Below are 26,487 nucleotides of genomic sequence, written 5' to 3'. Positions count from 1 at the left end.
AATATGTTTGTACCTTATCAATAAAAAGAGTTAGTTTTTTAAACCAAACATTATAATCGACTATTCAATTGATTTAGTTGCAATTTGTTTCTAAAATTAACTTATTATGTGATTGACCTATTGATGGACATAGATCGATCGGTTTATACAGTATACTTTCTATGCTTTGCTAATTTTGAAATATTAAATTGGGTATTGGTATATCAAGATAGTTTAAGATTGTTCTTCGTATGTGTAAAATTTTCTTCTATTCCTCTATTATAGGACTTTTACTTCATGCACTCCCCCACAATTCCTTTGCACTCCCCCTCAAATTTTTGAAGTGACATTTTACCTTTCATGAAAGTGACTTTCAAAATAATAAGTTTTTTGAAATTTTTAGAATAAGATTTTGGAAATTTTTAGAATAAATTTTTCAGAAACAAGATATTAGAAGCATAATAAATGCATTTCAGAATTAGAATTTTGTAAAGAAACTTTTTGTGACTCATACAATGCCTCTCCGAATGAGTTTTTCGAAACATCCCTACATGATACATGTTCTGGAAATAATTTTGCGCAAAACATAAAATGTATTTCGAAAATAATTTTTCGGAATGGATTTTTTTCCACGTGTTTTCTCTCCTTCTTTCTCTCTTTTTCTTCCTCTGCTGCAGTGGTGGTGATGCAAGTGACCATGGTGTGGTGCAGTGATGGATAGTGTTTGAATTGTTTTCCATGATTGTGGAGGTTGGGGTTGCAGAAAGCAAAAGTCTAATTCTAGACAAAAAGTGCCATCCAGCCCAACCATGATAACAATTTTACAATGGAGTTTTTTCTTGCACCCCACGTTTTTCTTCCTGTACCCCCAGATTTTCTAAAAGGACAAAAATAGACCTTGACTGCTTATGTGGTTGGTGTTATTTTTCTAATTAAACTCAAGGCAGGTCATCAAACAACATCTCAATAATATGACATTGTATATAAATTTTGCTTTTTGTGATAATATTTTAACTTAACAATTTTTTGGGAAAATATGAAATTATCAATAACGTTTTTTCTATGACTAAATTACTTTATAATTTTATAGTTTTTAATAACTTTCTAATAAAAAAACACAAAAAAGGTTGTGATTAGGAGATGTAATAATGTCTTTATAATTAATTCATTTTATGTGGAGTGGCTCTGCCAATTGCCACCATGTTTTGTTCCTCAGCATCTTATCCATGGGGAATGGCAGAAGTTGTAACGAGATTTCAACATGATTTGCGCTAGTTCACTAATCCACCCAGCAAGCACCGTTTTAGTATCATTGCCATCAATCCAAAGGCAAAAACGTGGTATGTGATTTTTCATCATAAGCATAGCAAAGCAATTATGAACTGTTATTTATTTGGTTTCTCCCATATTCATTATACTTTGAACCCATTATCACAGGGAATGTGTTATGTAATAACAAGGTAAGAAAACAAAGAGTAGCATCAATGTCTGTTGGTAACCAGAAAAATCAGAATTCAGAAGTTGCAAGTGTAAGAGAAGGTGAAAGGCTCTATCTGGGGTTTGACTTTGGCACATCTGGTGCCAGGTTTGCCATAATCGACAAAGATGGAGCAATTCGAGCTGAGGCAAAGAGAGAGTACCCCTTGTACTTGGTATCACTCTATTTTCCGTTTTGATCTCCCAGAATACGATGAATTGAATTAATTCTGTGTTTAACATATGAAATGAAGGTTTGTGCAATTGTTGATTCTGAGGTTTCTGTTTGTCTTGTCTAGAAAGAATGGAGAGTCACAGGATTGGGTACGCTCATGGAAGGAGACACTGTTTTCTCTGCTTGAAGATGTCCCACTTGACATTCGCAAACATGTTGTGGCTATTTCAATTGACGGGACTTCTGCCACTACTCTCATTGTTGATAGGTGGATGATATTGGCCCTGCACTTTTTGGTCTTGTTTAATTCCTTTGTGTTGATTTGAATTGTATGTAAGATTGTGTATCTGAATTCTGAATTCTGAAGTAAGAATGTGAATCTGGTGTTGCAGTTACACAGGGGAACCGTTATGGAGACCTTTTCTTTACAATGAGAGTTGTTCTGATGCATTACCAGTGGTGAAGTCTATTGCTCCTCCAAACCATACGGTTTGCACTGGATCGTCCACTCTGTGTAAACTTGTCTCTTGGTGGAACCATGTTGGTTCGGATAAAAAACCTGCTTTGTTGTTGCACCAAGCAGATTGGCTTTTGTGGCTTCTTCATGGAAAGCTTGGAGTTACAGATTATAATAATGCTCTCAAGGCATCATTTAATAAATCTATCACCGTTCTGGGTTTTCACAGCTAGGAGATTTATGTCTATGCTGCAATATTAACCATTTTTTGTTTTGTTTTGTTTTGTTTTGTTTTGCAGGTTGGCTATGATCCTGAAGTGGATTCGTATCCTTCATGGTTAGTGTGTCAACCATATTATCATCTTTTACCTTCAGTTCTTGCTCCCGGAACTCCAATTGCTTGTTTAAAGGAGGAAGTTGGAAATAAATATGGTATGTTTTCTTTGTACATTGATTGCAGGTGCAATGAGAATCGGTACCTAAAAAACCCTTTGTGGTAATATATTCCATTTAAAAGAGCCTTCTATAAACGAAATTAAACAAAGATGTTTAGGTTATAGTCTCCAGTTTTTAGTGGTAAAGCTTATTATTAATATGGCAATTGCTAACTTTAGGGACATCAGGTGGGGGGAGAGAAACAATGTTTTTTATTTATTGAAAAATAAGGCTTGTCTGATACACAACATAAAAATTGATTAATACTTGCCTTTTTCATTGATTGAAAATTTAATAGTTTTATTGAATACTAGTTGAGTAGACTCTCTAACTTGTTTGTTACTAGGATCCTATTAATAAGGTTTTTTATCCTTCCAATTTGTTATGTACAACCTTATGTGGGTGTTGTTTTCTATTCAGATTAGTGCCTTCTTGAGAGTTAAGACAATGCTTTTCCAACTTGGCCTCTAATAAACCTGTTATTCAAGTAGCACATTATTTTTGTATTTGTGTGCACTATTTGGTGTTGTGATATAATATAAGGACATCAGAATCTCTTTAAACATCCTGAATAAAACCTTACTTCTATAGAATTGAAAATCATGTGTACTTTACATCCTTTCAGGTTTTCAAAAGGACTGTGTTGTATGCACCGGAACCACAGACAGTATAGCTGCATTTCTTGCAGCTCGTGCTAGCCAACCTGGGAAAGCTGTAATCTTCTTTTTAACTAAACTTGTCTTTTACCTTTGCTTATTAAGACAGCTTCAGTTTTATAGGAAGCTGTATTTATGGATTGCTAATTAAACTGGAAACTTCGTAATTTTCATGATTTTGTATTCAGTTTAGCATCCAAAAATAATGTTGAAGCTTATTAGCTTCAAGAATGGATCTTTTCTGTGGTAATATTTAGTCAACTATGATTTTTGCATGTCTTTCTGCTAAACCATCTCTGACAGTTGCAGATCATGTTCCTTATCAATGCTAATACTCTTCTTGGTAGGTCACTTCATTGGGTTCAACACTAGCTATTAAACTACTCAGTAATACAAGAATTGAAGATTCTCGGTTTGGAGTTTACAGCCATCGCCTTGATGATAAATGGCTAGTTGGTGGTGCTTCAAACACAGGTGGAGCAATTCTTAGACAGCTCTTCACCGATAACCAATTAGAAAAACTGAGTGAACAGATCAATCCCTCACAACCTTCTCCTCTGGACTACTATCCCCTGCCCAAAGCAGGTGAAAGATTCCCAGTAGCAGATCCAAATTTGGCTCCAAGGTACTGAATCCCTTCTGCTTTATCATTGGATCACTCATTTTTTGGAATTCAAATCCAATTCCCATTTCAATTTTGTCTTGTTTGGAATCTGTTTATAATATTCTGCCAAAAAATCTCTTAACATGAACAAAACAAGTGCTGACCAAAAAAGAATCGTTAAAATAAGTTATCAATCGAAGGGAAAGTTTTGGGTGATTGTGCCAATTTTTAGAATGGAGAAATGACATCTCAAGTTCAATATACAAAGAATCAGCATTAATTAGTTCTTAAAAGGCTGGTTCATTTTGGGTCTTGTGACAAAGCCAAATTTGGTTCTGCTAACTGTACCATTCAAAAGACGAATTTTAACTCAACCACAAATCAGTCTTAACTTATAGCAGAAAGTATAGCTCATTTCAATTTTTTATTTTCTACTTTTAAGCGTTTACTGAAAACTTAATCTAAACAAGTCTGAAAGACTTTTCATTTTCATAACCAAGTTTGAATTCTTGGGCAGGCTTCATCCACGTCCTGAAAACGATGTTGAGTACCTGCATGGGATTTTAGAGTCCATTGCGCGTATAGAGGTAAAACTGAAAATCTTCTGACTCGGTTGAAATACTGTCTTCGTTTCATACTTTTATTGAAACATGTGGATCTTCACGCATCCACTAGAGCCAAATATGAAAGAGTGTTGAATGGTATTTTAGGCAAAGGCATATGAGTTGCTAAAGGAGCTAGGAGCAACCCAGGTAGAGGAAGTTTTCACTGCTGGTGGAGGAGCCAAAAATGAGAAGTGGATAAAGATTCGTGAGAGGGTGCTTGGTTTGCCTGTGAGTCGTGCAAATCAAACAGAAGCTGCATATGGAGCTGCATTATTGGCAAAAAAGGCTGATCAGCAAAATATTCCTTCATAAATTATTGCACTCCACCTGTTTGATGATGGTAACCAGTATTTCTCATGCAACTTGTTCTTATGAAAATGAGATTTTGACATCTCTATTATTACATATAACTATTATATAATGAAATATAATATTTTATTATTGAAATAGGATCATCAAACACTGTTTGAAAAGGCAGATAAACAAAAATAATAATAATTTATTGAAAATACAGAAAGTACTGCAAGTTATTGCGCCGATGAGAGAAAGGACAGAGATGAATTCACTAATCTGAAATTTGTGGTACCTATAAGCACGTGGGTCCGTGAAATGATTACGCCTTTCTAATCCATCTTCGACACCCCTTCTTCCAGATCTTCATCATCATCAATGATCCAAGATTCACCTTTGCGTATACCAAATTTTTAGCCAAAAAAACTTCTTTTTTCTAAAAAACAAATTAATCTGTTTTATTAATTTAAATAATTTAATTATTCACCATTTGTATACATGAAAGCTTTCTTTTAAGAAAATATTGTTTCGGTAAATTGTAGGAGATCCAGTTATTTTGATACGCAAGAAAATGATGTAAGGATGTTATTAATTAATTTTATTATAAGTGAGATTTTGTATTTAAGATATATTTTTAAAATAGTATTAAGATATAAGATTTAAAATGTTGAAATTTAAATAATATTTATAATTTATAAAAAATGTTAATCTTTACTGAAAACATACTTTTTTTTTATTGATCATTAAATAAAATATAAATTCGAGTTTGAATGATCATACATTGATAATAGTAAGACATGATAAAATTCACAAAAAAGAAAAAAACAGATTAATGTATTACAGAAACAACTTTTGTATTAAAAATAATTTTATGGCATGACAATGATAGTTTCACGAGTTAAAATTTTATTAGAAACAAAAGAAACACAAACAGACACACATATATATATATATATATATATATATATATATATATATATATATATATATATATTTATCACAAACTATTAAAATATAAGAAATTATCATTAATATTAATTCGTTTAACTTAGAGCAAAACGTGATTATCATAATTAAACTGTAATTAAAATGACATTAATTCAAAGTTTATCTGAAATTATAAATATAAATTTAAAATAAAGAAATAGATAATTGTATTTATTATAAATTAACTATGATATTAATTAATTTCCCCCTCAATGTATTTTTTTAAGATAACTTCAAATTTGAGAAAAGGAATGATTATAAAAATAAATACTCAAACATATAAAACCTAAAAAACTTTCATCAACCCATCAAGCACAACAGTCAATTTGTTTCTAATTTAATTTGGGAATTATGGTAAATGATTTTTCAGCGTCAAAATATTATTGTGACTAAAGCATTATTTTGGTTTACTAAAATTGCACAACCATTATACTAAATTTTGATTTTTTTTTAAATTAAAAGCTTAATTACATCATGTTATTATTTTTAAGATTTAAAATGCCACAATATTGAGTAACTGTAAAAACTAATTTGATAATGCAAGAAAATGCGTGATAAACTCATGCAGAGGTGATATAGATCCGTAGGTTATGGATCTTTTGGTTTTGGATCACTTTTTTTCTCTTTTCCTTTTTAAGTAAAAGAAGAAGAACAAAAACTGTGTTGATTTGGTTTTAAAATGCCTCTTTTATTTATTTATTTTATTTTCACTTTATTTTTTATTATAATATCAAATTTCAATAAATGGTAGTTTTAAAATGTTTTTAAATAAAAATACAATTTTACTAAACCATACTTTTAATTTCTCAAAAAAAAAAAATGCATACAACATGTAATGTAAAACATTCATATACTATCTATGAATATATTAAACTACACCAAAGTAAGTCATAAAAAAAATATTTACAATATCCTAATGTCTAAAACAATTATAAATAGCCATGATACAAGATAGAATGTTCAGAATAAAATTGATAAAAAATAATAATCGAAAATTAATTCAGAAGTTGATAACCGATTAAAATTATTTTTTATTAAAATAAATATTTGGAAATTTTAATTTTATAACTAAGTGATTTTGTGAAATATGAGAAAAAGAAAATGTTGAGGGGCATAAGTGGCAGCATTCTTATGGTTGTCTCAATAAAATAACAAAAACTTAATTTTTGAACTCATTTTCTGTCTGAAAGACCACTGCATCATTATCATGTTTCTTTTTTCTTAGACCAACATACTCTCCTTCCATTCCAAAAATCTAACCAACAAATTCTTGATCAGAAGCTTCCTAGGCCATATAGGCTTCAAAGGCTACATTCTTCTCGATCCTTTTTCTGTTCTTTTACTCGTGAGTTTATTTCCCTTTTTCCATATACCTATTAAACTGTGTTCATGCAATTCTTCTTGTTGCATGTAACGATCTCTGCGTTTTCTTTCAAATTCTAGCTCCTATCATGTCCTAAAGACTATTCTATCTCCAATTTGGGGATTTATAGGTGTTGTCATTTTTTCTAGAGTGCCTTTGGATTTCCTCTTGAGTTTAGCTGCTGAAAATTTAAGGCAAGGGAAGCTAGGTTTAATTTTGGTTGGTAGAAACCAATTTGATTGTGTTGATACTGTTTAAAGGCTTTAAGTTGATGCATGTGTACTCTCTGTGGTAATTAAAATGATGAATATGTATACTTGAATGTGTGCTTTAAGTTACTGTGAACTATGTGATTTCGAATGATATGAAATTGGACTGGTATGAAAATAGGATGGTGTGTGAGTGAATGTTTGGAAGATGTGATTTCAGGTTATGTAGATTATTGGGAAATCAGTTCAGTTATTATAATGATAGAGTCCAAATTCAGGGAGCTAGACTAGTGATTTTTAGAGTTAGATGTTAAGGTCTAGTATAGGCAATTAGAGTCACTTAGTTGGATCAAATATGACTTATTAGTAGCATCAAAATGGCCTGAAACACTTTCCAAATGGTAAATCTGAAATTGAACCTTTTAGTAACTGAAATTGAAACTTTAGATCCTAAATTGATGCACAATTACTAGAGATTGATGTTAGGAGTGTGTGTGTGTGTGAACCTTTAGAAAAGTTTAATTCAACCTATACTTCGAATTTGGAGTGTTAGAAATTCAACAAATGGCCTAGAGTAAGTTTTGGGTGTGTGAGTTCTTCAAATCTGCAAAATTTTGCGCTATAGATTATGCAGAGTCGCTTAGCGCACTCTGTGCGCACTGCGAAGGGTTACTGGCAGGAAAAATTCGCACAGCGCACCACAGGGTGTGCGCTGAGCGAATTTTCTGCGACAAATTGAGTGTTTTTAATGTTTTTAACGTTTTGGGGGTTTCAGACGTCTGTTTTGGACGTTCTTTAGGTCGTTATGGGGGTTTTTGACCCTTCTGGATCCATTGGTGAGGGTCTCCAAGCTTTTTAAATTAAGTAAGTGTTGGTAATAAAATGCTATGAAGAATTTTGTATTAATAAATGATGTTTCTGCGAAAGTATGTAATGTCTGAGTATGTATGAATTATATATGATTTGTATAGATTCAAATGACAATGTATGATCATCTACAAGTGTATGAACGTTGAAAATCATGAGTTGTGTTTCAAAATTTAAAAGTATGATTGATGGACGTAATTCCATGATCCTCAAGGGAGGTTACATGGTGGTGCCACTGTAGTTGTTGTGATTGACCGTATGAATGACCGGAGTTCCAGATGGGGTTTATCCTGACATTCTAATGATCATCCATGCTCAATTAGAGAGTGATGAGTCATGTGGTGAGAATAGCAGGAGATCCTAGTAGTAGGTGCTACGTGGAGGCCTATTATTTGGTAAAGGGCTTACACTTGTGTGTGGTCGGGTGAAACCCCTTAGCAATGGCTTTGCAAAGCAGTAGGGCCACAACAAGTGCACAAACCTTCGGAACTCGACATTTCATACTAGTCTGGATGGTCAAATCATGTGGTCGGTCATTGGTATCAACAAAATGTGTTTGGTCTTAGTCTATATTGTGTTATGGTCTTTGCATGTTGTGTGTGATTGTATAACATTATAGTTAATTTCATTTAATGTATAATCTGATAGAATGTCTATTTGCTTGCTTGTATGCTTACTGTTAAGTATATGTTAGTTAGAATTTGGACTTATCTTACATGCTTTTCAACCTAGCTTTCCCTTGTATTTGTATGTGTTGTATGCATTTGCCTTCTTCCTTGCGATGATCATCCAACCCTTTGGATGTGAGCAGAGGCAGAGGATGTTCTCCTGGAGCAAGCTTTGGAGCCAGAGGATCCAACCACTACCTCTTAGGACTCTTTCTATTAGACTCCTTTTTATATTTTGAAAAACTTTGTAGCTTATATGCAACACCTAGTTTATATTATTACTCTTAGATCTTTTCCATTATTTTGAGAGACTTCTTATGTACTTAAAGTTTTTAATTTTATAATTTATTTAGATGACTGTAAATGTTATGATTTTAAGTACTTTCTTAAATTGTTTTACCATATTATTATATCCTGATATATTATATTTAGCTTATAATTTTTGAGTTATCACATATTTGGTTGGATTTACAATTTAATACATTGAAATTAGTTAAAAATCAACAAAACTTAAATCAATTATTTAAATACAAGTGTTTCCTAAGCTTACAAGGATCCTACTATTTATTTATCATTTATGCTGAACAAATACAATACCTATTTTTCCTTTTTCTATCCTAAAGGCCCTGACACAACTTAACAAATTGTTTAACATTATATACAATATCCTACTAACAAATTATTCACATTTATATATTTTTTAACTCATAAAAACTCTATTTTCACAACAAAATTATATGAAAACAACAATTTTTAATATAAAGAAAATTCATCACTTCACATCATCAAAATTTATTTATTATCATACATTGAAATATAAAAATAAATATTTATATTTCAATAATTTTATACGAGGAATTACTGAATTTAATCACTTATTAATATTACTTTTTAGTTTTTTTTAGATTTATCCTATAAAAGTATTTCAAATGAATCATATCGATTTTAGGTTTCGTCATAAACTTATGTTATTTCCAATTGTTTTAATAAGTGGTTTTTATTTTTTTAGTACAACTTAGATTAAAGACTTTTTATTATTATTATTATTAAATTTTAATGTACATAATATATAATAAGTATACAAATATTAGGGGAGAGTTTTTAATTATTTTGAATGATAATAGAGTATTTAATAGGTTTTAGAAAAAATAAAAATTAGACGGAAAAGGGTGGCGAGAGTATAGGGTAGGAAAGTATTGGTTGCCCAAAAAATTGACGGAAAGGGAGAAAGAGTGAAAGGGTAATCATTACATAAACATTAAATGCATGGACTGAGGAGTCACTGTCCACCACAACATTATTGTCATATCTGCAAAATAATCTCTTTCAAAATATTCAATTTATTATCTAAATCCAAAATACATTTTAAAAATATTATTTTTTTTGTTTCGTTTTTTTCTATAAGAATTTTTGTAACAGATTTTTTGACGTTATTGGTTTATTAGATCTGAGTCCAATAATATAGAATTCAATATATAATAATGAGTTTTGGTGATGCGAAGTGATGAATTTTCTTTATATTAAAAATTGTATGTGAAGTGATGAATTTTTCTTGATAATCCACACCTATTTTCTCGTATCTTCGTAACAAAAAAGGTGATTATATAAAAAATATATATAACAACAAACAAGAAATACAAAGAAAATAAGACAAATTAGTTTATGAAATAAATTATCATATAATAATTAAATTGATTTTATCGTAAAATAGTATATTTTAAACATTCATAAAAAAAATAATCAAACATATAATTATATACTTTTTAGAATCAATTATCTATATCCAAATATTGATATATGATTTTTTTACTATCAATGAATTTCATCACACATACATAAGATTAATTTTCACAACCGTCATAAAAACTTTAAAATCTTTCTTAATGACAATACCTAATGCTTGTTTACTGTATAACTCATTTTATTTTGCATGAGTTTTTTTTATGGAATTAAAGTATTGGAACAAACTTCTAATACCGACTTTTTACATTAATGTATATACTAAATGAACGACAAAATTTATGGAAATTATGCTAAACTCACACTTTCGTCCACAAGCATGATTCCACATCAAATTCTAAACACCAAAGAATCACCCATATCATGTTCACGTCGGTTAACAAATTCATCATCATCACAGTTCCATCAACAATTATATAAACAACTATATACTTTCTATCATTCAAAGATCGAACTAAAACCACAAACAATAAAACATATTTCACAAAAGAGAAACCTATAATAAGACAAACATAAGAGACTAAATTTTCTAACTATAGACCTTTAATAAAAGAAAAAGATCCCATCACTCAAAGTAATAATTTGTGTCTATGATTTACTATTAAAATTTTAGCCTGATTCAATTGTTAATATTGCGAGAATCTTGTTTTTCCAAAATGCCATAAAACAAAAAAACAGGGTAGTACCCAGTGGTGCCAGTGCCCTTGAGATCGTGACCACCGTCTAAGTGGCACCTGATGACATCAGAAAACTCAAACTTTGTATTTTGAGTTTGATTTGAATAACTTTACATTCTTTGAACAATTCTCAGTGTTTAAATTTTTTAATGATTATAAGTTTTGTGATCTTTAGCTCAACCAGTGCCACATTATCCAATTCAAATCTTACAAAGGCCTTCTCCTTAATCCATAAATTAATTTTAAGTTTTACATAAATTCAACACATTTAACCATGATTTTGCATATATTAAGTATAATTTAAGTAAAAACAAATTTAAAGTAATTTAACTTAATTTAAGTGAAAAGCAAATCTCCAAGCAAACTAAACATACAATTTCACAAATATAATCCATTCCTAACACGAAATTATACAATAAACTAGTTAAATCGATTTCTCTCGTTTAAAAAATAGCCTTAAAAGAGAAGTCTCTCTACTAATGAAAGCTTAAACTTAACATAAATATAATGTAAAAACAAATTGATCGAATCAAAAGAACCATCGATCCATATAAAGAACAAAAACAAAGAAACTGTAGAAACATATGCAACTTAACAAATATCACTTACAAAGTTAAAAATATATTGGACATTGAAATGAACAAAATTTTTTACTTATACCTATAATATTTTGTTTAGTCATATTGGAAGAGTTTTTTGATAATAAAAACCAAAATTTGAATGAGAAAACTTAAAAAAGAGAAAATGAGACGATAAAAAAAGGAACATTTTAAGAAAAGAAAATAGTCATTCCTGTTTTTTTTCTAAAACAGTTATTTTTTTTATTTCTTTTAAGAAAAACTGTTTTGCATTTTAAAAGAGTTTTACAAACTTCCGCATATAATTTAGCTGAAACATAATTGAGGGAAAATAACAAATATGAAAATATAAATCTATTTATATTTTTTGATTTATTTTACCATTTCAGTAAAAATATACCTGTTTTTTCATTTTAAAATTATGTAATTGGGCCAGGGAAAAGAAAATATTGCATGAACAATAAAAAGGTAACTTTAGATATTTTTGTAAGGCAAGTGTTGGAAAGATCTTAAGCACAAATTTTAGGTTGATAGTATTAAAAAAAATATAGATAGGGTCCAATGGAAGAGTTTTTTAATTTTTTTTTTCATCAAACAAAAGAACAGTGTTAGAGACTGTTCCTGGAAGTTGCTTATGGTAACCTTTTTATTGGATTATTCTGATATAACATTTTAAACATGTTGGTGGTTTCTTTGTTTTGGTGAATTATTTGATTTAATAAATAAATAAAAAAATTATTTGACACTCTCCTCTGTCTCTTATTTCCAGTTTACAATGTTTTTAATAATAAAATATTACATTTAACTAATAAAAAACACGCATTTTTAAAGTATAGTTAAACAAATGTTCAAATAAAATATATTTGAAACATAATAATGTAAAAATTAATAAAATAAACATTTTCTTCAAATTTTTTGAAATAATTTATTATAGATATAAAATTAATATGAATTGTTTAACTATAATGTGAAACTGTAAAGACTATATAACAAGTAACTGGAGGTCACAAGAAATGTTTAAGAAACTTTTATAACTAATCATTGTGAGATATGTTCCAAAAATAGCAAAAATACTCTCTTTTTAATTTTTCTTATGTTAGTTTGTTTAAACAATTATATTCTTCAGCGGTATTTTGTCCATTTCTTTTTGTTTTCATCTTTATCTAGAAAAGCTATTGAATTTTTACACACAGAATTTAACAAAGGTTTTATAACACAAATTATCTTCCTAACAGGTAGGTAAAACATATATTGTATTCATCTATCAATTTTTTTATCAATAATGTTTAATTTAACCACTTAAAAATGCCTTAATTATTCTAAATTATTTTAGTTTTTTTTTAATCCTTTGTGAATATCTTCTCATCCTTATATCAAAGTTCAGCAATACATTATAATAAATACCAAAAAAAAAATCTCATTCAAAATATGATTTTATTCCTTAAAGCCTATAAAAAAAATGCAATTTTGTTAGCAATAACTAATTAAATTATTTTTAAATAATTAAATCAATATTGCACTACACAATTTTTAAACCTTAATTATACTATATAAATTATGATATAAATTTTTGTGCGGATAACTGTCTTAAAAAATGGTTATATATTTACTTTGGAGTGAGCGTCTTAGTGGGTAGTCACACTTTATCAAAATATTATTAAAATTAGGTTTTCATAATTTATATAAAAAATAAAAAAAGTGTGTTAACCTTACATTTTATATAACAAATATAAAAACAAGTTATTCAGTCAGTCCATTTAGACTTTTTTTCACAATTTTTTAATAGAATAATTACTCATTGACAATTTTTATAATTTAGATAAATTTATTTAAAATGCACAAAAGGACAGTTTTTGAAAAAATTCTACATAAAATGAATACAGCATGAATAAAATGTAGGTATTATCTTTGAAAATTTTCTATATAATAATATTAATTAATAATTGATAATTGTTATAAAAGAGACAAAATTTAGAAGGTACTACTGGAATATCTATAAAAGGAGGAGCAGTAATGTGATAAATATTCAAGTCATTCCTTCCAACAGTCTTTTAGCTATTTCTTCTTCCTCTCATTGGAAAACCCATATAATCATCACACACAACCCATTTTTGCACTGCACCATCTCTTTTTTCTCCCTCTTTCTTTCTTCTCTGTCATCAGACACTCTTCTCACCATGGTTTCTCTCAATCCAGAAGCACCTGAATTTTTTCCCACGCATACGATGAAGCTTCACAAAAAAGAACAACCTTTTACGTGTCCCAATTTCCCTACTTCCTTATTCACTCCTCATAGTCAATACTACTATGTTGTTTCTTCATTCCCCTCTCGAGAACTTCACCCCTACGTTTACTACCCCACCACCGCAACGCTTCCACCACCTTCTATAACTACCCATTTGACACCACAATATGAACCATTCTGTATTCATGGAATGAAAAAGGAACCTAACCCAGTGAACCAGAAGAAGGATGAAGTGGTTGTAGATGAAGACGTAAAGTGTGGCGCAAAAGAGCTTGCGCAGGAACATGTGTTTAAACCTTACATGAGTTACAGAACAATGAATGGTCAACGTTCTGAAGGTACGAGGATGAAGACTTACCTGCCGAGAAAGAAGGGAGAACAGAAGGGTCAACATAAAAGCTTTGACTTTTCAAGTAATGGAAAGATTACGAAGCACCCATATGAACAGTACTGCTGGAGGGGTTATCCTAAGAAGAAGCGGTGTTTTCCTCTGTTGCCTGTTAAAGTGGAGAAGAATGAAACCACTGTCATGATCAGAAATATTCCTAGCAAATACAAGTATGTGATTCTATAATATAATAGTCTGCTTATTCCCTTTTGTTTCTGATTTTAATTTTTGAAATGGGTTGTTGAAGTTATCATTTTCTGTAATCTGAGATTATTGTTCACGCAGCCGAGATATGCTGGTGGAGTTTCTGGATAGTCACTGCATGAAAGTGAATCTGAGAGACAAAGAGAAAGACGAAGAGTCCTGTTCTTTAGCTTTTGATTTTGTTTATTTGCCAATTGATTTCAAGTAAGTCGGTCTATTCAATTTGTGTGTTTAGCTTTGTTTTCTTTTTTTGGTGTGTGATATTGATTATAACTTTGTTGATGTTTTGCAGAACTGGGATGAACAAGGGTTACGCTTTTGTGAACTTCACCAAACCCCAGGCAGCTTGGAAGTTTCTTTTGACAGCCTCCAACATGAAATGGGACTTGTTCCAGTCCCACAAGATACGTGAAGTGGTTTCTGCACGTTTGCAGGTATAGAGTTACATACACATAAAATCATAGAATAGACTTAATCATTATTCTTACTGTTTAACCATTAATATTATTATATCTGTCTCTTCATCTGTTCAAATGCTATTTTCATTAATATTAGGGACTAAATTTACAATTTTATAATGCTATATATAGCTATTGTAGTTCTTTATTAACATAGAAGGCTTGTTTTTATATAGGGGAAAGAGAGATTAGAGAAGCACTTTGAAACTATGAACTTTCCGTGCGAGTCCGAGGATGTTCTGCCGGTGTGCTTTAACCCACCACGTGATGGTGTTACCAAGGGAAAGCAAATAACTTGTGGGAAACTGTCTGCTAAGCGTGAACAAGTTTAAAGAGTGTGATGGCAAAGCTTTCTACTTTGGTTGAAGATGGTTCAATGTTTCTATGTATTTGTAAACATGCATGCATGTTTTATATCTGTTCAGTAGTTTAGGTTTTGTGCTGTGGTAATTGTAGTATTCATATGATGAAACATGGTTTTGAAAAGTTTCCACGAATGGGTTGGGTGGACCCTGGCCACTTGATCCCATGATATGAACCAGGTTGTGTGGTGGGGTCCACCCTTTCTGTCGTGAGGCTCAACACTGAATCAAGCCTTGTGCTAATGAAGTTTTCTTTTGCAGTGTTTACTCTTGTTGGTATCAGGATCCTCCTTTTATCTGTTTGTATATTTGGGAATGTATATAGCTTGTATAATACGAAAGCTGAAGTTGTTTTTTCGGCTGAGGGAATATGTTTTAATGCGTTGTGTCGTTTATGTTTCTATTTGTGGTAATGTCGCAGTTCGTTGCTGCGAAAGTTCAAATTCTTGGTGTTAGTTTTTGTGATATCTGGCATGTCTGGGTTTTAGTCAGCGCCTGGAGATATGTATGAAGTCAAAGGGCACAACAAACGTTGTCTGGGGTCAGTGTTAAGTTCTGCATGGATGATTTACTTTTGAGATTGTGCTTGCTGGGTCAAAAGATTTTAACCCTTTTGAAGCAATTAGAGAATTAATGGGTCAGTCATAGGAGGTGTTTTGTGCTCTTTCAAAGGTGGTTAAAAATGGTGAAGATTGGGGTGTTTAACTTTTTCTCAGTATGGACTTTTGGAAAGTAGAGCTTGTTTTGTTTGTCTTCAACAAATTTGGAACTTTTTTTATTGTAGTCACTTTGCTCTTGTAACTGGTATGCTTTTTGTGGCTCTTTAAAACCTTGGCTTTCAGAAAACGATGCTGTAGTTTCAAGGAATTGTTGGTGGAATGCTAGTTGGGGAGTTGTGTTGTGACTTTTATAATTGTAAAATGAACGTGACCGTTTTCAACTTAGACTATTTTCCGATTCCAAATATTTAGTTTGTTAAATGTAAAAACCTTGAGAGTTGCTTCCTACGTAAATTATGAATACAAGGTTCCTTAATGTTTGTATTAAAATTTAAATGTAAGAGCGTATTATAAAAAAGTATACTATGAAAAATTAGCAGTGCTATGAAATTATGCCAAATGACGAGAAATTTGAAAAAAATAACAGCGAAAAGTTCAAAGTTGATAGATTAATAAATGGGGTGTTGCGAGAATCGAACTCGCGACCTCTCGCACCCGAAGCGAGAATCATACCACTAGACCAAACACCCTTCTGATAATAATGGTTTTTTCATTACCATTTTTAATATATCTTGATTTCTTGTGTGCTATCTTTTTAGTCCTAAAGAAGAGTCAGATACTATCTACTATCTGAGGATTCATCCGAACCAAAATGGCGGCAGTAGCAGCAGCATCCTCTCATCTAATGTTTGTTCTTCGTTTACAGCCATTGTCATCATCACCCTCTTCTGTCTTTTCTTTCCTCAAACCTCTTCTTGTTTCGTCTCCTAATAGAATATCTACACCCCTTCCACGTCTCCAATTTCCACCCCTTCGAAAATCTATCTTCTCCATTTCCTCTTCTGTTGTGGTTTCCCAAGAAGGCGAGGAAACAGAGATTGGGGATGATGAATTGGATAGTGAAAGAGGCGATTTTGGAGATACCCAATTAGATTCAACGTCGTCGCCGTTGGTGAGAAAGAGGGAGGAGAGGCTGAAGTTGGAGGTGCCGAGTCTCAGTGTGAAAGAAAGGAAAGAGCTTGCGTCTTATGCTCACAGTTTGGGGGATAAGCTCAAGACCCAGTTGGTGGGAAAATCTGGTGTTACGTCCAATGTTGCCACTTCTTTCATTGAGACCCTTGAAGCCAATGAACTTCTCAAGGTATCAATCAATTACGTTAATTTCTCTATCCCATTTTTAGTATGTTTCTGCTGATTGTGTTCTGTAAATAAAAATTCTTCTCGGTTTGATTGTGATTGTCCTTTTTGTTTTCATGATTTTTTCTGGTGCTTGGAAAAAGAAACCGTTGGAGTTGTATTTTTCTTGCTTTATGGCTGATTGTTGCTTGAAATATTTCATCAAACTCAGTGTTGCACTTAAATTAGTTGAAATTTCGTGTGGCTTGAGGCATTCATTTACGTTGCATACCTAGAAAACAAAATGCGATTATCACTCATTTACGTTGCATACCTAGAAAACAGTCACTAAATTAGGTTGTTGTAGACTGCAGCAACTGTTTTTTTATCCACATAATTGTTTCTATTACGGTGTCTTCATCTTGTGTTTCCTCTGTTCATTTGTAACTTGAAAAGGAAAAGGTGTTAATTTTTTCAAAATCTTGGATGGTATTTACAGATTAAAATACATAGGAGCTGTCCTGGTGAGTTAGATGATGTGGTGAAGCAGTTGGAAGAAGCAACTGGTTCGGTGGCTGTTGGTCAAATTGGTCGAACTCTGATCATATATAGGCCCAGTGCAACCAAACTGAAAGAGGAAGAAAAGAAGAAACAAGTTCGTAAGTTTATTCCGAAAAAGCAACTAAATTCAAGCCTGGTTAACAAGGTAAGAGTTGTGCCGTTATGTTATTTTGCATAAAGTATTGTGTTCAATTGCGACACTTCCCTTATGTTCTTAAGAAACTACAGAGTAGGGTTCAAGTTCCCAAATTATCGCGGCCTGGTTCTTCATGGAAAGGAAGAAGAAGTAGGCCATAAACACATTCTACTTGTATTGAGGTTTGTCCTGGTTCTCCTGCCTGACCAAGCTTCAGGCTATTGCATGCACAAAAACCAAAGGTCACGGAATTGGATGTTTATCGGCAGAAGAAAATACAGTTAACGTTCATTTTAAATCAATGAACACGAGAATAGAATATGCTTGTAACGACTGGAGAGCATGACAATGCATTGAGTTTGGTTACGATTGTTTGAAGACCAAATCAATAGATTCTACGGCGATGAACGTATTGTATTTGCAATTATTATTAATCAAAACTCTTGCTGAACACACCGTTGTCAATAACTTAAAAACCTTGATTAAATGCATTACCTTTTACTAATATTTTGTTGGTAACAAAGGACATCTTTTAATGAGATAGAGCAATTGATTGGCAAGCTGCAATTAATGTGACTTTAACGTGGCTTTGAATTCTTCTTCAGCTATGAGTATTTTAAAATTTAGGCAGCAAGTAGTTGAAGGACATTGTACTTCACTTTAGAACGCGTATAGTTTTCATTGTACATTTTCTAGTTTCACGTTAGAATCACGTTGAAACTGAAACTTCCGTTATTTCAGTTGCGTAGGGAAATTGATTGGGTCTAGAAATACATTTTACAGTGTGTCCATTGATTGGGTCTAGAAATACATTTTACAGTGTGTTCGTTGATTGGGTCTAGAAAATTGATGTGCTGACTTGCACATCGTTTAAGTAAAATGAATTTGTAAATTTGATTTCATTCAAAATCAATTTTTGCCAATGGTTAGAAAGATCTATTTTATAAAACCAAGGCCACACAAGTCAAGTAGTCCTCAGCTTTCGCAGCTCATGCTGATCTGTGTTTCCTGAGTACAAAACACCCTTAGGAGAAAGAAGGCGCTGAAGGGCAATTGAAAAGCGAGCCTATCAACCAGAAAAGCATTACAAGTCAGAATACTTGAAGAACTAGTACTTCAACTTAACACAGGCTAAGGGTCTTATTCTTACCCATTGAAATATTGCGAGGGAAAACCAGCAGCCAAGTAAACCAAATCTACTGCTCATGGCCTGGGCATCACAAAAAATTGTGTGTTTCAGACAAAATTGGGCAAGCAAGATTACTATAAGTTCCCCGAGCCTAAGGAAAGGTAGTTTACCCATAATACAATTGAACCCACGCAAAAGCATCCAGTCATTGACAAACTTATAAATCTCAGGTCCCGCCCAGCCTGCATGAGTAAAGATACATTAAAGTTCTAATATGGATTTTAGGAGACACGCAGGTCCTTGTTTTGAATGAGTAATGCCGAAAAAAGAACAAGTTTGACTGCGGTGTCGGGAGACAAAATAGCTTACGACTAGTCTTTTTTAGCTTCTTATGCTAATAATCTTCTAAGCAAACTTTTCAAGAGCAAGTTCTTAAATTATTCTAATAAGTTTTATAGTCAAAGTTATAACATAAGCTCTCATGAATAAAAGCTTCACAAAGCCGTGTAACACAAACACACCAGACGTCCTTTGAACGTACTGAAAAAGTTTTATATGCCTATTTTTTCCCATTCATATAAATATTTATAAAGATTTAACGAACATACCAGCAATGTTCCCTCGAGGCTGTGAGTAGGGGGGGTTATAGACAGTGCTATAAAGTATGGAATCAGCACCTTATGCATCTGCACGGTCATGATTACAAAAACACCAGTTAATAGTATTATCAAAGTTTCAAAATATATTAACTAATTCACAAAAATTGCTGCACTTCGGTTTTGTTTTCTCTGTTGCTTGTGTGCGGGTCCAACCAGGCACTGGTTCAGTAACCTGTCAGTACCCTCTTCAACCGAGTGTTTGAAAACCAGAAAAGAATTAAGTGAACCAGCCTGTTTAGTACTTAACTGGTTTGAGCTTCTTGTACAAAATGGTAAAACTTTAACCCTAGGATTCAAAACTTGATATGTCCAGCTTCATCACCATGCCACGCTGCTGGCCACTAAAGCTGGTCGTTTATTTCAATTTTTTTTTTTAATAATAGTCCTTTTCGATTGCGTTAAATCTATGTGCAACTTAAATTCATTCATTTATTGGTTCAAATCTATTGAATTTTAACAACGCATGACACATAATATGATCTTTTATGTTACTTCAAAATCTAAACAAACTCAATTTCTATAAGCATAACATTTATTTATTGAGATGATTGTGTAACAATTACATTGGTTCAACCCTCAAATACATAAACTCTGAACTACAATATTTACAGTTTTAATATCTGATCTGTTTTTTAAAATATTATTGCACATGTAATGATTTAAAATCATAAACTCCCAAAGAACCAGACTAACAAGGAAAAATGGTAATTTAACTTCAAAATACTTGATTGACTATACCGGCACGTTTTCAAACAAGATGCAAAGCACAAAAGGGGGACACAACATAGATATGAAATCTAAGTTATAAAAAGGAATGAGCTGACCTCCTGAATGACCATCCGATCAGGTGTAAAAATGTATGGAAATAACCAAGGAACCGATGTTCCAACAATCCCTAGCAATAATCCAAGTATGATTCCGATTGTCAGAAGAGACCTTAGGAGCAATTGGGCCTGTAGTGAAAAATTTGAAAAAGAAGAAATGATAAGAAATTATCGTCTTATAACATGAATGTCAACAAAACACGAGTGATGGAAACCGTAGATATGAGGATAGGGCAGAGATCCTTGGACATCAGAGTATGATCTATGACATTATAAATGAGAAACACTGACCTTTGATAAGCTGCGATTAGCTCCGTATATCAATTCAGGCATAAATGATTGAGCAGTTTGGGAGAGAGGTTCACCCCAAACAGTACACATGGAATATGTTTGGACCATTACCTGAAGCAAAAACTTACCTCATCATTCGCCTTAAATTTGGTTTTCCCGGAAAAAACTCAAACAGCAAATAAAACTAACTTGATGAGCAGCCATTGTATGTGTACCCAATGATGTAGCGAAATATATAAGCAGTGAGTAGAAAGCCACCTAAACATTAGAACTTCATATTAAATTATAAAGCTTAAACTAATCCAAAGTTACAGATCTAGTATAATGATGGATAATGATGGAGACAACCTTTGACATCATTGTCATAAATACAGGAGCAGCAAGCCCAAATATCATCAGAAGTTCCTTCCCTGACGGAATGGAGAAGGCAAGTGCATTATATCCCTTTTTGTTTAGAGTTTTAATCATCATGTAAGCAGCAACAACCTAGAATCAGTATGAGAATCGAAAAACAGTATATGACGAGTTAGAGACAGTACTTTGAGAGTAGGAAAAGCCACATATAATACAATTCAATACATTAAATGCATAAGGGTTAGCTCAGCATACTTGTGAGATCATTGTAGCCCACGCTGCCCCTACAATTCCATAGCCTAACCAGTTGCACAGAACTACGCAACCAATAACATTTAGAACAGTAGCAGCAGCCAAGGACTTCAAGGGTCCCAAGGAGTCTTTCATGCCAAGACTACAGAATGTGAAATTAAATTAATAAACCAATGTTCACCATTTTTCCGAAAGCATTCCACAAAAACCTTGATATTTGGCATTATAAGCTCTGCTAATTGTAAGAGCAGAGCCTAAAAAAGGTTATTTACTCAGTTTAGAAAGAGGAACTGCATACTTAGTTCAAAATACAAGATACAGACAATATACATTCAACATATAGAGGTAAATTAACCTTGTGTGAGAAATGCCAAAGCAAGGGAATTTTAGCCAAGCCAATAGTTTCCAACAGTATATAAAGACAAATCTATGATTATTACAAATATTATTTTCTACATGATATCAATATTCAAGCCTCAAATCGTTAACTCAGGATCAACAAAACCTATCGCCCCAGATAATCAGATGTCAGAAATCAAAAAGCGTATTTGTACCTTGCACTTTGAGAAACCCATCCAACAAGTAAAGCAGGCCAGGCCAAGCCTCGAATCTAACAAAATCAGATTAACCAAAAAATCACAGCAATAAATTAAGAGGGGAACACCACAGTTTATAATTAGGAAACACAAAGCAAAATATTATTAGCAGGTTTTGAGAAATGTCTTGTTATTATTACCTTAATCTAGAATTGCCAAAAAACAAAACTGATGAAATATAAGGGGTGTTTACTTGCATTTTTATTTCCCATTTTCAAACTACGAAGGAGCACCTCATTTTCAATTTGTTATTAAGGATTTGTAGAAGAAACGCAAAAACAAATATGCAGTATAAATATTTGAAAATAAGAGACAAATTATAAGGGAGGTTGCCAATTTGTAAATAAAAATTGAAAACGGATAGTAGAAACACACGTAAACACCCTCTGCATTACTTTCCTCCATAAATAACATGTCGAGTAACTTCTTGACTTCATAGAATGTTAATTACAATCATTATTACTCAAATGACATAAAAATATGTAGAAACAAACCTTTACATAACTGCTAGCAGCAGGTACTATGTGTGCATTCTTTGACCCAGTGAAAGCTGAAAAGGCATAAATAGAAAAATGACCAGCTATGGGATTGACTCTGCTACCCTTTCAGCGCAATGAATTATTGTTTTTCAAAACGTATCAAAGAACACAGGTGGCTAAAGCACTCTATTTTCAATACCAGTTATTATTGAAGAACCAAATAGCCTTGTGAACAAAAGCATTATAACGCCACAAGATAACCCAACAGAAACCAAGATAGATATGTGATGTTGCACTTCTTGTTTGTCCTACATAAGTTCGTGAAAAAATTGGTATAAGTCCCAAAAGTGCACAAGTTAATTATGCAGATTGGAATAAACAAAGTGATGTAGATTTAGTCAAATCAAGTAATGCTAGATAAAGATGTGGTCATTGCATTACCACATGTTTAAATATTGCAACATCGAACGTTAAGGTGTCGATACTATGTTTTTAATGAAAGATGAAAGACACGCTACAGGAAGGTATTATTGTGCCTTGAATTCATCCCTTTTCATATCCTATTATAAAAAAAATGGCACATGAAGATTTTGTATTGCTTATAGAGATATGAACGTAATTATGATGAAAGACAGTTTTCCTATGCCAATTGTTTATGAATTAGATGGAACAACTTATTTCTCTAAGCTGAATTTAAGATTTGAATATCATCAAATTTTAGTCAAGGAGGAGGATAGACATAAGATAACATTTATAACTCACCACGACCATTATGAATGGTTGATGAAGTCACTTGGACAATAACTAATGCCCCTACAACTTTTGAGAGCTTAGTGGATGAAGATGAAGCTTTTCAAGGTCTTCTTGAGGAAATATGTCTTAGTATTCTTTGATGATATATTGATTTATAGCTCTTATCGGTCCACCCATTAGTCTCATTTGGAGGTGGTCTTCCGATATTGCATCACATAGATTTTGTGCAAATTATCTAAATGCTCATTTGGATTGTAGCAAGTAGATTATTTGGAACAAAGTCTCTAGTACAGGAAAGGGAATGGACAAAAACAAAGTGTAGGTGCTGTTGGATTGTCCTACACCTTTGAATCTTAAAAATCTGGGAGGCTTTCTTGTGCTTACAGGATACAATACAATATTTATAAAGAGTTATGCTTCGTTAAGAAAGAAATTTCCACCAAGATAATCATACTGCCACAGCCCTTGCAGATCTCAAAACTGCCATTGCCCAGGCCCCAGTCCTAACACTTCCTGATTTTTCTCAACCTTTTTTGTCTTGAAAACAGATGCATCAGGATTAGGAATAGGTGCTGTGTTGAGAAAAACTCACCATCCAATTGACCACTAGAATGCAGAGGCAGTCAAACTATAGTAGGGAGTTTTATGCTATTTCTGAGGTTGTTGTTAAGTTCAGGCGTTACCTCCTTGGCCAGAATTTGTGATTAATATGGATCAGAAAAGTTTGAAGAGCTTAACTGATATAGTACTCCAGACACTGGAACAGAAATATTGGCTACCCAAATTGTTGGTCCATGAATTTACAATTGAATATAAATCTGGTAAAGAAATGAGGCAGCAGATTATGGCCTAATCCCAACCTAGAGTTCAGCTTGGTCCGATGCTGAAAGAGGCTCTGTGTGCTCATTCTAATCTCTAATTACACAGTAAATTTTATACTCAAAAGGTAGTCTAGTTATCCTAGCAGAACATGAATTAGTCAAACAGATTCTGTATGAGTTTCATAGCTCATTGCTAGGGGTAGGACATGCTGGTGTCGCTAGAAGATGTCCAGAATAACAGCCCAATTTTATCGGTAGAGCATGCACAAAGACGTCAAGCAATATGTTCAGGATTGCCTTGCTCGTCAACAAGCTACAACTGAAAATACTCTTCTTGCTAGCTTACTTCAATCCTTTCCAATTCCAGATTAAATAAGGGAAGATTTAGCTATGGATTATTTATCACAAGGATTCCTTCTTCCAATGGTTACACCAGCAAGCAAGTGGCTAAGATATTCATGAAGACCAGTCAAACTACAGGATAATCCTAAAACCATTGTTTCAGATAGAGACAAGGTGTTTACTACTCAGTTTTGGCAGTATTTGTTCAAGTTGAGCGGCACAACAACTTTGAATAAGAACATCAACTTTTTGTATCGACAACACATGCATCTTATTCGACATCCAATAATCTCACACACATTTGTTACCAACCTGTTTAGCAAGGGCAGTGGCAACCATATTGGAAGTGGCAATTGATAGAAACATGAACACGTAGCTCAAGTAATCACAAACAACAGTAGCAGGACCTGCTCGTAGGAAACTAAAATAAGATAACCGAGATATTTTTCATAATTAAGACAAAACCTAATAATGTGAGTTGAGCGACGATTAATCTCTTTCAATACCTAGAGCAGCAAGTTCAACGGAGCTTCTCTGACCAATAATTGCAGTATCAATGAGACTCATGAGTGGTGCACATATCCAAAGTCCCGTTGCTGGACCTGTAAACATCACAATTTTTTTTATCTGATCCAATATTCCTTGATTCGCTAGTTCCTTTTTCTCACTCTGCCTCGACACTTGTTCTTCCTTTTCTTCTTCTTGACCTTCGCTAGTGATTTCATCGCTTCGAAATGCGCGAGCGGTTACCAAGGCATTGCGATGAAACGTGCATGCTGAAGCTGTGGTTGAGAGAGAGAGACCGAGAGGAAGAGAATGTGCAGAGAAAAATCGAGGAAGAGAACGGTTTGAAAGTGTGAAATTAGGGTTTTGGCGGGGAGAAGAGTGAAGATAAGAAGGAAGAGGTAGCGGCTTGAGTTTGAATGCCATTCTTCGCTCTGTGCTTCGGTGTATGGAGGGAACAAACGAAACGAAACTGATTTATATAACCCAAAATCCTTATGCTGTGTTGGGGTCGGTGAATTTTTCATTTTTAGTTTTAAACTATAAAATTGGAAATAAAAGCATTTTATTTATTTTTATTTGGGTCCCTTCACTGATTGGTATTGATATGTGGTTACATAATCTAGGGGCAGAGTCTCTCAACCATCTTGTTTTCTTCCACGATGAAATCCAGAGAAAAAAAAAAACTGCCACTGTTTAAATAATGTAGAAATGAGTGATGTGATTTTCTTAGTCTCGACTAAGACAATATTTTATGTGAGATTCTATGCAAGACACATACGAAATCTGGCTCATAAAGTTATGGACAAACTTATCTAATAAATATTTTTAAAATGAAAGATTTTTTTGTTATGTAAGACATATTTTTGAAAAAAGGCTTTTGATATAAGACGTTGTTGGATTTTAGGATTTTTCACTTGTATTATATTTCTCCCAACTGTTATTAGGATGAATCAGACTTTAATTTTATGGTGAGATTTTTTGAGAAAATATATAAGAAATTCGGTACCAATGAAGGAAACTAAATAAGAGATGAGAAAATACTACTTGAACTTAAAACCAATAAAATTATAGATTTTTTCAATTACATATTATTTATTTTGTTCATTTTGTCTTGTTCGATTTTCAACTCTTAAATTTCTATCATTTTACTAGTTTGACCTCTTCTCCCACGTACTCGAAAACACTGACTTTGGAGGGCGCAAGTTTATGTGCATGTTATTTATCTATGTCCATGGTTTTCTTCACTGAAAAACCAAATCACGAGATTTAAACTTAAAGTCTCGTCGAATGAGAGTTAAGAGACACGTGGCACACGGTCATTGTCTAAATGCCACCTTGAAAACCTTCTACGCTCAATTCATGTGTAGTTTGTATGTGGTGTCTCTTTTCACTGCCAATTTAACATTCTTGATCCTTCCAGATTGAAACGCCAAATTCCTTCATCACATTCTGTTCATTTTCAGTTCTTCGTAAGGCATCTTTTGGTATAAATAATGTAGTATTTGTCACCGTTTATGGCGATTG

General features: G+C 32.7%; 4 protein-coding genes and 1 non-coding gene across 6 annotated transcripts; 3 read left to right on the top strand and 2 right to left on the bottom strand.

Annotated features, from left to right (window-relative positions):
- The first annotated feature begins 1,147 nt into the window (after positions 1–1,147).
- LOC106776492 (xylulose kinase) lies at positions 1,148–4,778 on the top strand. Its single transcript, XM_014663972.2, has 9 exons — positions 1,148–1,319; positions 1,417–1,631; positions 1,759–1,898; positions 2,023–2,275; positions 2,387–2,519; positions 3,148–3,236; positions 3,526–3,803; positions 4,300–4,369; positions 4,493–4,778. The coding sequence occupies exons 1-9, from the start codon at positions 1,241–1,243 to the stop codon at positions 4,697–4,699; spliced, it is 1,464 nt and encodes a 487-aa protein (XP_014519458.1). The 5' UTR covers positions 1,148–1,240; the 3' UTR covers positions 4,700–4,778.
- A 9,027-nt stretch (positions 4,779–13,805) lies between these two features.
- LOC106778326 lies at positions 13,806–15,744 on the top strand. The gene is made up of 4 exons (XM_014666276.2): positions 13,806–14,570; positions 14,686–14,808; positions 14,897–15,038; positions 15,239–15,744. Exons 1-4 carry the CDS (start codon positions 13,945–13,947, stop codon positions 15,392–15,394), a joined length of 1,047 nt encoding a protein of 348 aa, XP_014521762.2. The 5' UTR covers positions 13,806–13,944; the 3' UTR covers positions 15,395–15,744.
- An 857-nt stretch (positions 15,745–16,601) lies between these two features.
- On the bottom strand, positions 16,602–16,673 carry TRNAP-CGG. Its single transcript has one exon. It is a non-coding gene; the product is annotated as a tRNA-Pro (tRNA).
- Positions 16,674–16,750: 77 nt separating this feature from the next.
- On the top strand, positions 16,751–24,505 carry LOC106756052. Of its 2 annotated transcripts, none has more exons than XM_022778051.1 (3): positions 16,751–17,284; positions 17,759–17,965; positions 24,482–24,505. In XM_022778051.1, exons 1-3 carry the CDS (start codon positions 16,796–16,798, stop codon positions 24,488–24,490), a joined length of 705 nt encoding a protein of 234 aa, XP_022633772.1. In that variant the 5' UTR covers positions 16,751–16,795; the 3' UTR covers positions 24,491–24,505. The 2 variants fall into 2 exon arrangements, with proteins under 2 accessions (XP_022633772.1, XP_014493778.1); XM_014638292.2 differs by lacking the exon at positions 24,482–24,505 and adding an exon at positions 18,049–18,463 and having other exon boundaries at positions 16,752–17,284.
- Positions 18,832–25,602, bottom strand: LOC106756050 (protein DETOXIFICATION 46, chloroplastic). Its single transcript, XM_014638289.2, has 14 exons — positions 24,963–25,602; positions 24,769–24,863; positions 22,740–22,848; positions 22,556–22,611; positions 22,020–22,075; positions 21,469–21,607; positions 21,208–21,345; positions 21,049–21,117; positions 20,860–20,970; positions 20,569–20,697; positions 19,694–19,771; positions 19,256–19,327; positions 19,107–19,166; positions 18,832–19,022 (listed from the first exon to the last, which is right to left on the bottom strand). Exons 1-14 carry the CDS (start codon positions 25,384–25,386, stop codon positions 18,921–18,923), a joined length of 1,638 nt encoding a protein of 545 aa, XP_014493775.1. The 5' UTR covers positions 25,387–25,602; the 3' UTR covers positions 18,832–18,920.
- Positions 25,603–26,487: the final 885 nt, after the last annotated feature.

This window comes from Vigna radiata, chromosome 2 (genome assembly GCF_000741045.1).
Source record: "Vigna radiata var. radiata cultivar VC1973A chromosome 2, Vradiata_ver6, whole genome shotgun sequence".
Lineage (NCBI taxonomy): Eukaryota > Viridiplantae > Streptophyta > Magnoliopsida > Fabales > Fabaceae > Vigna > Vigna radiata.
Note: the sequence above shows the minus strand (reverse complement) of the source record. Positions and strands in the feature narration are given on the sequence as shown.